The sequence below is a fragment of the Primulina huaijiensis genome, chromosome 1, assembly GCF_012295235.1.
Source record: "Primulina huaijiensis isolate GDHJ02 chromosome 1, ASM1229523v2, whole genome shotgun sequence".
Classification (NCBI taxonomy): Eukaryota; Viridiplantae; Streptophyta; class Magnoliopsida; order Lamiales; family Gesneriaceae; genus Primulina; species Primulina huaijiensis.
Window position 1 is genome coordinate 22,124,200 of NC_133306.1, and position 11,078 is coordinate 22,135,277.

The window sequence follows — 11,078 nt, forward strand, 5'->3', positions numbered from 1 at the left end:
TTTAACACAACCCACCTATTTTTCAAGACGGGACGGGTTGGTCGGATTGATTTAACCCATTTTGCTGGCTCTATCCTTTGTGCTATCATTTCAGGCTTAGTCATTATCTTTCAATTTTTGTTATTTTTCTGCATAGTGTTGACGTGAAATTAATAGAATATCAATCTTAGTTCAATAAATCAAACGTCTTATATAATTTTAATTATTTTTCACCAAAATATTGAAATTTGCTAAAGAAATAAAATTATTAAACTAAGATTGAAATTTGATAATCGAGTTACCAAAACTGCGATTAAACCGACTGACATGACAAATTTTATAAATTTACAATTTTCCATGTTTACACATGCTAACAGACCTTTAATTAAACTATAACCATTCTCTATCCAAAAAAGATATAAACTTTTATTTATAATTTTTTCAAATATTTACAGCATTTACCGTATAAACAACCATGTTTCATATACTCAAATGTCTATATATGTATACATATGGCGCACACATTCCTCCAAAAACAAGAAAAATCAAGAATCCATCACCAAACAATGAAACTCCATCTTCTAAACTCACTCTTTCTTTCTCTTCAAATCATTATATTGACATCATCGCCATGCAGCAGCAATTCCCTTGGCAAGAAATATAAAACGATACCAGTAACCGATGCATTAATAAAAGAAAATTGCCCCAAAACAACCCTTTGTTTCAGGCAATTTTCCATTATTTGATCAAACAATTTTTGACTGTATCATAATCAGAAGGCTTTGTCTTGAGAAATAAACTTGAAATTATCAATATGAAATGGCGAAGATATTTGAATTAGTACTACTGGTAGTGTAATGGGAAAAAAATTTATAATTATTATTTTACGAAAATATAATGTATGTATTCATGCTAGTTAATTTTTATTTTTTGGAAGGAGTTAATTTTTATTTTTTGGAAGGTACTAATTAATTTTGTTAGGCCTTGTTCTTAAAAAAGGGAAAATTGGTTAAATAAATTCGGTAACTCTTTTTTTAAGAAAAAAATATCTTAAAGTGTATTAAAAATACACTCAAAAATGTCATTTTAAAAAAAAAAAAAAAAAAAGTTTATCGAAGTTAAAAAAAATATTGATCTTAAAAAAATAGTAAAATATCATTTGGTAAATATAATGGAAGCAAAAATGACTCTTTGGTTGACGATTCCCCGGAGTAAACTTTGAGGAGTCGCATTCATATACTGTCTGTACAGATCAAATCTATCCATCGGTGATTGAATATCAGATTTTGAGCTCATAAAAGAGAGGAATGGCGTTACTAGAAGTTCTGCCTAAACACGTCGTATCGCCGGACATGTCGAATCTTCTCCCGCTTGCCACCGCTGAGCAGCAGCCTTACGTGTCCGAGCTTCTCTCTTTCACTCTCGATCGCCTCCATAAGGTATGCGGATGTCCTAGATTTAGTTAGGGTTTGGAGTTTTGAGGTATTGAATTTGTTTGGATGTTTCAGGAACCGGAATTGTTGAGAGTGGATGCAGAGAGAATCCGGCGACAGATGCAAGAGGTGGCGGTGGGGAATTATCGAGCGTTCATCGCGGCGGCAGATGCGCTGCTCGAGATCCGAGAGGAAGTTACTTCTGTCGATAGGCATCTCGAGTCTTTGGTAATTTTAATATTTGGTTGATTAATGACTTTTTAGCTTTTTATTTGACCGCATTTTATTTGATTGTTATTGATTTGCCATTGTCGTTGTAGCATCTAGTAGTTACCGGTATTTTGATTTTGGATGTTTAGGTTTGGAACGGATTTTACAATTTTGAGGTTTATATAACTCTGTCAAGCGAATCGAACACAAGCATTAAAACTTGTAGCAGGTTCCAATCGGATGCATTTCTTGAACAGGGCTTTGGGGATAGTATATTCATGAACAATTGATAGTTTTGGAATACACATTGGCAAATGGGGTTTCCTTTTGTCATTTTTTGCATGCAAACTTTGTGGATGGGACTGGAACACTTCGGTGTTTTTTCTTAATGCTGCCGTTTTAAAATGAAGGTCCAGTTTGGATTAAATAGTTACTGACTTAAAAAAAAAACCTAGGAAATATTTTTGGCAATTCTCATGAGAGCATTTAATTGCGGTGATTTAATTTGAAGGCGTTCAATTGTTAAAGATTGAGCTGATGCAGTTTTATTGAAAGGGTAGTAGATCAAGAATATGACTGGATATTTATTAAATTGTTTGAATCATTAACACGGAGAATGATAGTTTGGCTATCTTGTGTCTTTGTGATATCAATAACAATAAATTTTTGGGCATCTTCAAGATAGTGCTACATATGTTAAACATAGGAGCTTTTTAAGTTTCTCTCTGCGTCTTCACTGCATTTATGTTGAGAGGGTGATGAAATAATAATCACACTGAGACTCATAAATGCTTGTTTCCTTTGCAGATAGCTCAAATTCCAAAACTTACATCTGGCTGCTCTGAGTTTGTTGATTCAGCAGAACAAATTTTGGAGAAAAGGAGGATGAATCAGACGCTGCTTGCTAATCATAGTACCTTACTTGATTTGCTTGAAACTCCTCAGCTGATGGACACGTAATTGCGGAGCACATTTGTTTACTACTTTTATATATTTTGCTGATACCTTCTCGACATAGCTTTCCATGTTCTCCAATGATGATTTAATCTTATCTTGATTCAGTTGTGTGAGAAATGGAAACTATGATGAGGCTCTTGACTTAGAGGCATTCGTTGCAAAACTTACAACAATGCACCCAAAGTGAGTTGCTTCTGTATTTGTCTATACAATAAAATCCATGTTACATGTCAACCTTATCAAAGCATTTATTGAAACATTATTTTCTGTTCTTTTCCTCCTTTTCTCTTTCAAAAAGAATTCCTGTGATTCAGGCTCTGGCCGCCGAAGTCCGACAGACCACGCAATCTCTTCTTTCTCAGCTTCTGCAGAAACTTAGATCAAACATTCAAGTAATTTTTTGCATTTCGAATTCAGCCTGTGATATCGGCGCCAACAAATTTTATTGGACAATGTACCTTGCTCTCATTATACATTGATTCCCATTTTGCCTGCAGCTGCCAGAATGCCTCCGGATCATTGGATACTTACGTCGCATTGGAGTATTTAGTGAGTACGAGATGCGCCTACAGGTACTCATATTTTGATTCTGTTTTAATCCTATGTCAGGTTTATTCTTTGTTTTAATATCCTGAGGTACAAGTCTTACAAATTTTCTGATCAAGGATCCATCTCTGGTATTCAGTTTTTAAGATGCCGAGAAGCATGGCTTATGGGGTTACTTGATGATTTAGACCAGAGAAATCCTTATGAATATTTAAAAGGGATGGTAAATTATCACAGAACACATCTTTTTGATGTTGTTAACCAATATCGAGCTATATTTGCGGATGACATGTCAGGGAGTGAAGAAAATTATGATGGTGGCCTTCTCTTTGACTGGGCCATGCATCAGATCACCTTGCACCTGAAGACTCTGAAAGTGATGCTTCCTAAGATAAATGAAGGTGGATCTTTGTCCAATATTCTGGATCAGTGCATGGTGAGAATCATTTTATTATTTTTGCTATGTCATGGTTCCACGCTTCTTTTTTAGTCGCTCAATCACTTCCCTCCTAGAACAAAATAAAAGACGAAAAAAGAAAACATTTATAAATAAAACAAGCTGGCGAATTAATTCTTTTCATTATTTTGGGGAATTATTTGGTGGATGTGAATGAGGATTAATCGCTGTTTTTTGTTATTTGTTTGCTTGCTGGTAAACTGTGAGCGCTGTTTCGGCAATGGTTTATCAATAACTTTATGGTAGTTGTGATAGAAAAAGGGCTTTATCCTTAAAAATTGCCAATAGAGATCAATCATTCCCCCAATTCTTTTTTGGAGTTATTTTTTCATATTGTCAGAGATAATCTGGGTGTTTTTATAGTAAATATACGCCTCCGTGTAAACTTCTTTTATGCTGTATATCAATGCAATTATTGCTGTGTTACTTGCTACTTGATTTTACATGACAAACAATTTAAGCACTCTGTTACAATTATGCTTTCTGCTGTGTTTTGCAGTATTGTGCTGTGGGTCTCGGATGGGTTGGATTGGATTTCCGAGGACTACTTCCCCCATTATTTGAAGAGTAAAAACATTTCCACATAGTTTTCTATTACGTATTGGGAATTCAATTTTGGTCTCATTGTAGACATATTATTTTCTTCACAGAGCAGTGCTTAATTTATTTTCAAAGAACATGAGCACAGCTGTTGAAAATTTTCAGGTATAGTGTCCTATATAACTAATAGTGCCATTTATTAAGTATTTACAATTGCTTCTTGACTTTATGTTGCACGGAGAATTTGTAACTTCTGTTTTCCTACATCAAAGAGTACATTATCTAGTTGGAGTAGTATTGAATTTTTTCTCACTACAGTTAGTCTTGGATTCTCATCGTTGGGTCCCATTACCAGCAGTCGGTTTCCCTGCCAGTGGTTTTGGTGAAGAAAGTTTGGATGATGTCACTCCTCCATCAAATCTCATGGAGCATCCACCTCTTGCTGTGTTTATAAATGGTAAATTGAAAGTTTTTAGTGGTCTATTCATGAAATTTTGCGGTTAGATTGAATAGTTGATAAAAGTTTGTTGACGGTCGTGTTTCCTCTCTGGTGGTGGCAGGTGTATCTGCAGCAATGAATGAACTACGTCCTTGTGCGCCACTCAGTTTAAAACATGTGCTCGCGCAAGAACTAATTAAGGGTTTGCAAGCTGTTTCTGATTCTCTATTGAGATACAATACAACTAGGATGCTCAGAAGCAACGAGTCTGCCCTTTTTTTTAAACTTTGCCAAGCGTTCATTGAGGTGATGTTGCATCTGAACTTCTCGTTTTAGCTGCAAATTTGGCCATTTATCATGTACGTGATTTTCATATCACTTTCCTTTTGATCTAGGTGGCTTTCCCCCATTGTGTTATGTGCTTCAACCGGTGTTACCCTGGTGGGGCAGCTCTGATTGGGGATGCCAAGAACTTGTTTGAAGGAATTGGCCGTCTTTTAGCAACTTCTCCTTCAAGAGAATTACCAAAACCCATGCGTAGTTCCGAGACCAAAATTGCAACAGAGAACGGTAATGTGCCTGGGGTTGAAAACGGCGTCCTACATAGTATTGAGCGAATTGCAAGTGCCAGCATAGACGAAAAAGAAGAAAATGGGAAGAGCGATACCAGTTCACAAAATGTGGAGACAAATGAAGACGTTCAACGTTCACCAGTACCATAAATTGTTCTCAAATACCAGTCAGAACCTATATCCAGTGTATGTAATTAAATCAGCATTAACCCTTTTTAAATTCATTTTTTGTTAATTTGATATCAACTCTGAGCGGGGATTCCATGAAAATCGATATCATGATAGTTACTTTTTCAACTGAGAAGGTGATTCATTTAAGCAGGATTTACGGTGATTCATTTAAGCAGGATTTAGCCGACATTGACTTGAAAGTCTATCATGTAATAGTACTATCTTATTAGTTGTATAACCCTTATATATAGCGAAACTTGACAGTTATCTGAATTTATGATTGTTGATTCTTACAAAACAAGGTTGAGTACTTACTACTCAAAAAAACCCTGTAAACCTTACTATGAGGTTAGACTCGATGAGAAGCTCAATTTTTTTCTTTTGTCTTTTTCCTTTTCTTTTTCTTTTTCTTTTTCTTTCTCTTTCTCTTTCTCTTTCATATGAGGTCAAGTGTGGATCCCATGTGTTTGAATAATTGAACCAATAATGACGGATATGCATTTGGTGTAATACTCTCATTCTCATATCCTCATTGGAGCATTTCATCAACCACAAAACAAGCTTACTTTTATGGTGGTCAGGTACTCTAGTTTACTACATTGGTGGAACTATGATTAATTCTTCCTAGGATGGCAAAAACAGAACCAAAATTGTAGGAAAAAATTAAATGTAGAAGCCAAGTGAATTCCAGCCTATATTTATATAGAAAAAAGTACCTAATAAGAAGAAAATTTAAGTATCATATGGTTTGTGTGCCTGAAGTTTTTTTTTTGTAAGCCTTTATATGCTTTTGATCTCAAAGTTGGTATTTTCTTTCAAATAGAGAATGAACATGGCTGATGCAATGAACTCCCCTGTGTAACTTTTTTTTAAAAAAATAATATACTATATATGTGTAAAACTTACCTTAATCATCTTTGTTTCACAAAAAATCTGGATCTTCTGTATTTGAATGAATAATCATTATAATCTTTTCACTGTTAATATGACGGTTAAGGTTGGAATAAATCATTTTATCACCGGAATTTTTCAGTTTTTCCCTAAAAGAAGTAATGTATTTGCAAATACGTATAATCCCGCGCCATCTCAGCTTGCTCCATGAATTTAAATTGTGAACCTACCTCCTAGTTCATTCAATTCATTATATGCAACTTCCAATCAGATTGTAATAAATATATTCCCAAAAAAAACTTAAAAAACATTTTAAAAAACATCACATTGGTAGTGTTAGGCCCAAATTGTGTCAACCCAAATAATTTGAAGGTCCATGAGATTAAAGTTCATCAAGTCAAAATAATTAAGCGGTTGAGGGCTTGGACCACAAATGATCGAAAAAGTTGAGGAAGATGAGCCACGCCCTATCTCCATTGATCATGGAAGATGGCAAAACTGCTCTGGATAATTAAACAAAAAGAAGATAGAAACATCATAAAAGACAAAACAAACACATCCAACAAAATTAGCAGTAAAGCTTTTTAAAATTTCTCTCAATATTTTATCTGTATTTTTCTCCAATTTGTAGTATTTTAGTTTCTTCAGATTTTGCATACAACTTTCTTGTGATAATGTCGTTCAAATTCATAACAACGTTATTAAATTTGATATTGTTCATGGATTTTCTCTACAATTTCATCATATTCCTCAATTTATATTTTTTTTGCTTTGAAGTCGTACCGAGATAATTAGAACTAACGGTCGAATAGAGACACACAACGCTTGATAAAGAATTCAGATCATTCCATATTTGACATGATCACGTGCCTGGCACGTCCCCAAGTTTCATGAGAAACAGGTAGATTAATTATTTTAAGTTTATGTCAAAAAAATTTCCTCAAAATATCCCTATCCTTTTGTTGAAAGCAAAATATAAATAAAAACTAGAACTTTTTATGTCTGATTTTATGAGCCACACGCCTTCTACCTCACAAGACTAAAAGCACGAATGGAGAGAATTCTTATTATCAAAGTCGGATCTGAAAAACAAAAATTAGTATTGCATAACAAATATGATTATTTTTATTTGAGTTCGAATATGAATTTGTTAGATTGAGTTTCAGCTCAAAATATTGTCTCAAATTTGGGATATTCACATAAACATGTGTATTTTAAATAGATAATAAACTATTGGTTTTTTTTTAAAAAAAATATATTTATAATTTTTTAAAAATTAAATTTAAAAAATATTATATTTATTCCCACCTTAATATAATAATAGGACATAATAATAACTTTGAACATCGATGAACTCCTTCTACAGAAGCTTTACTCCTCTCAAACGAGATATGGTGAGTGATATTACTACACACACTAGCACACACATTCTCTTTGGCTAGCCCAACTCTGTATTAATTTTTCATTTCACTTTTGTCTCTGAGACACGAATTTTGAACGGCTTAGATTTTTGTTTTCACCGGCAATCTTTATTTCTTACGTTATTTTTTTTGGGCAGAGCTGGAGCCTGAGTTGTGGCAATTTTTGGAGTTTCAAGCCCAACATAAGACCAAGAGCCTGCTTTTCCCAGGTGGGCGTTAAATTACTTTGTTATTTGGTGTGTTTGATTGTGTTTCTGTGGCGAGTATTTCTGCAGAATGAAATGATATATAGTTGAATGTTAAATTTGGGTAAAGCTTTGATTTTTATTATCCCGCTAGTCTTTTGAATTTTTGTCGTGTGTTGGGAGATTCTTTGAAAGAATGAATAAAAATATGTCCACTTGCAATTCTGAAGTGATGAAGAAATGGTGGGCTGGTTAGTTGTTGCTCTTCCTTGAAATGATAGTAGATTTGATGAGACTTTATCCTTTTCTAGGAAGCGTAACTTCACTAATCAAAGCTGCTCTGGAAACAAAGTAGCACACATGTTCTAGATGATACTCGATAGGTTTGGATTTCGAAACTTGCATTTTTAGAAAATTTAAAGAAGATCTGAATTTGTTTTTTGTGTGCACACTGGATCAGTCCCCCAATTATGGCGGGGATAAAATATTGGGACAATGGTTTATTCTCATTCAATTTTTCATAGTAGATTCATTAACATGCTGCATTTGTTTTCAGTTTTCCGGGTTACTTTGTCATCTACACGAGTGGTATGTAATGCGTAGTGCAGTGTAAATTGGATATGAAAACTCCTCTTTTTTATCCTGTGTTACGCCACAATGTTTGAAAAACTGACCAACTAAAATTTCCATTTGGTAGCCAAAACCCTTTACCAACATATTTTTTGGTGGTTCACGTGTTTTTTACGAGGTTAAGTTCTCAAAGTCGAAAATGTTATTCTAAATTAAAGGAAATGTAAATATGTTTCTTATATATATGTGTGTGTGTGTGTGTGTGTGTGTGTGTGTGTGAGAGGACCCTAGGTGGTCCGAGTAGACACTAGTTGAAAGCAGTCTCATTTTATCTCAAATTGATGCAGATCCCATCTTGGATGAATCCAATTCATAGTTTGTTGTTGTCATTGATATTTTCTTTGATGTTATCTTTCCAGGACCGTATATTTCATTAGATTAACATTGAAATTTTGGATTTCGTTTTTCTGGATATTTTGCAGGAGAGTTGCCACATAGCACTGGGGAAGAGTTTTCAACAGCGGGTACAAAACGAAAATTTAGAAACTGTCATTACAGACAACTTTCGCATAAGAGATTATCAGAACGTCAAGGACTCCAGACTCCCACCTCTTGTTCGTGCATTGAAAGCTTCTGCAGAAGAAAATGCAGCCAGCTTTCACTTCCCCGGACATAATAGAGGGCGGGCAGCACCAGCATCGTTGATTCAACTGATTGGTTCAGGACCATTTCTACATGACTTACCAGAGCTTCCAGAGCTCGACAATCTTTTTGCTCCAGAAGGGCCTATTTTGGAAGCCCAAAAAGAGGCTGCTGATCTTTTCGGAGCATCAGAGACATGGTTTCTTGTTGGGGGCAGTACATGTGGAGTTCAGGCAGCAATTATGGCCACTTGTATGCCCGGAGATACTCTCATTCTTCCTCGAAATTCTCATATCTCTGCAGTATCCGCCATGGTACTATCTGGTGCTGTTCCCAAGTATATTGTCCCTGAGTATGATCCTAAATGGGATATTTCTGGTGGCATCACTCCTTTACAGGCAAGTTCAATGCATGATCATTGATGTTTTGAATCATGTCTTTAGTCCTTATGGTTCTTCAGTAGAAATTCATTATTTCTTTGTTTAATGTCTAGTAAAGGGAAAAAAAATATTGTTAATCCATGTCCAACAAGCTCGGCTTTTTAGGTTACTAGTCAAAACAGGAAGTCATGAGTTCAAATCCTGTAGTTTCAATCCCATCACTATGTTCCCTCGCCTGCGGCTTACACATGAAAGGAAGTGTGAAGTATAAGAATTATTTTTAATCAACGTCCCATGAGCTTCAGCTTTTGGAGCAAGTTCAACTACCGTGTAGTAGAAATAACTGTTGTCCTAAAAGCCATCTTTTTATCTACTCTTGAGAATTTCTTCCTTTAGGATTTTCGGGTGGGTGCTATTAACAGGTGCAGAAAGCAATCAAGGAACTAGAGATGGAAAGCCGAAAGCCGGCAGCTGTTTTAATCGTTTCACCTAGTTATCATGGGATTTGCTGCAACATTGATGCCATTTCAAAACTTTGTCACACTCATAAGATCCCAATAATTGTCGATGAGGCACATGGAGCTCATTTTGGATTCCATCAGCAGCTTCCTAGCTCGGCACTTGCTCAAGGGGCAGATCTTGTTGTGCAATCGACTCACAAGGTGCTGTGCTCTCTAACACAATCATCGATGCTCCATTATTCAGGCAATCTTATAGACCGGGATAGAATTTGCAGGTGCCTTCAAATACTTCAAAGCAGTAGCCCGAGTTATTTGTTGTTAGCCTCACTTGATGCAGCTAGAGCCCAGCTAAGTGATAACCAGGGAACTGTTTTCAACATAGCTATTGAGCTAGCTTTTGAAGCAAAAAGTATGATCAACAAAATTCCCGGAATCTCACTCCTGAACTTTACGGACTTCCCAAGATTCCCAGCTATTGATCCATTACGATTCACCGTTGGGGTGTGGAATCTTGGTCTGTCTGGTTATGAAGCTGACAAAATCTTATGCAGGGATTTCGGGATAATTTCTGAACTTGTTGGGATACAATCTTTTACTTTGGCATTTAACCTCGGAACAACGAGAGAGCAAATCTTGAGGCTCGTTTCTGGATTGAGGTGTCTGTCAACGGTTTTCTTACACTCGAATGGCGAAGAAAATATCGTGATTGATGAAAGACAATTCGCACCTTTTACTGAGTTTAACATGATTTTGAGTCCTAGAGAAGCTTTTTTTGCTCATAAAAGAAAAGTGAGGGTCGAGGATAGTGTTGGTGAGGTATGTGGGGAGCTTATTTGCCCTTATCCACCGGGGATTCCGGCTCTGATCCCTGGCGAAGTTATCACCGAAACAGCGCTGAGATATTTATTGCATGTTAAAAGCAATGGTGCTAGTATCAGTGGAGCTGCGGATCATCTCCTCTCCTCCATTGTTGTATGTGATTTTTGACCTATTAATTTGATCGCGGAGCCTGAGGAACGCTGCCGTTGTGAAGTTGCTTTCACTTTGAAGATGCATTCATGGCATAGGATCAAGGTTTACCGCACAAATTGTTGGGAATATAAGATTTTTTTTCACATGCTTCAGGAAATTAGCAAGTGTGAATTTTAATTAGATATATTGTACTGAAAAATCTTACTGACGATATACAGTAGTCTCTAGTGAAGATGTTCCCTTCTTATTTTC

At 35.7% G+C, this 11,078-nt stretch overlaps 2 protein-coding genes across 2 annotated transcripts; both read left to right on the top strand.

Moving 5' to 3' along the window:
• Positions 1-1,184: 1,184 nt before the first annotated feature.
• On the top strand, positions 1,185-5,984 carry LOC140984846 (conserved oligomeric Golgi complex subunit 8-like). The gene is made up of 12 exons (XM_073452512.1): positions 1,185-1,418; positions 1,488-1,640; positions 2,430-2,578; positions 2,685-2,762; positions 2,878-2,971; positions 3,077-3,151; positions 3,265-3,561; positions 4,082-4,149; positions 4,233-4,287; positions 4,441-4,579; positions 4,683-4,867; positions 4,957-5,984. The coding sequence occupies exons 1-12, from the start codon at positions 1,287-1,289 to the stop codon at positions 5,281-5,283; spliced, it is 1,752 nt and encodes a 583-aa protein (XP_073308613.1). The 5' UTR covers positions 1,185-1,286; the 3' UTR covers positions 5,284-5,984.
• Positions 5,985-7,487: 1,503 nt separating this feature from the next.
• On the top strand, positions 7,488-11,078 carry LOC140984852 (uncharacterized). Its single transcript, XM_073452524.1, has 4 exons — positions 7,488-7,589; positions 7,754-7,825; positions 8,854-9,411; positions 9,816-11,078. Exons 1-4 carry the CDS (start codon positions 7,545-7,547, stop codon positions 10,839-10,841), a joined length of 1,701 nt encoding a protein of 566 aa, XP_073308625.1. The 5' UTR covers positions 7,488-7,544; the 3' UTR covers positions 10,842-11,078.

What these genes read in the sequence shown, in the direction of transcription:
- LOC140984846 (XM_073452512.1), top strand. Translation starts at nt 1,287, where the DNA reads ATGGCGTTACTAGAAGTTCTGCCTAAACACGTCGTATCGCCGGACATG. An exon ending in CTTACAACAATGCACCCAAA is followed by an intron (nt 2,763 to 2,877) that starts GTGAGTTGCTTC and finishes TCTTTCAAAAAG; the next exon opens with AATTCCTGTGATTCAGGCTC. An exon ending in ATATTCTGGATCAGTGCATG is followed by an intron (nt 3,562 to 4,081) that starts GTGAGAATCATT and finishes TGTGTTTTGCAG; the next exon opens with TATTGTGCTGTGGGTCTCGG.
- LOC140984852 (XM_073452524.1), top strand. Translation starts at nt 7,545, where the DNA reads ATGAACTCCTTCTACAGAAGCTTTACTCCTCTCAAACGAGATATG. An exon ending in CTCCTCTCAAACGAGATATG is followed by an intron (nt 7,590 to 7,753) that starts GTGAGTGATATT and finishes TTTTTTGGGCAG; the next exon opens with AGCTGGAGCCTGAGTTGTGG. An exon ending in CAAGAGCCTGCTTTTCCCAG is followed by an intron (nt 7,826 to 8,853) that starts GTGGGCGTTAAA and finishes GATATTTTGCAG; the next exon opens with GAGAGTTGCCACATAGCACT.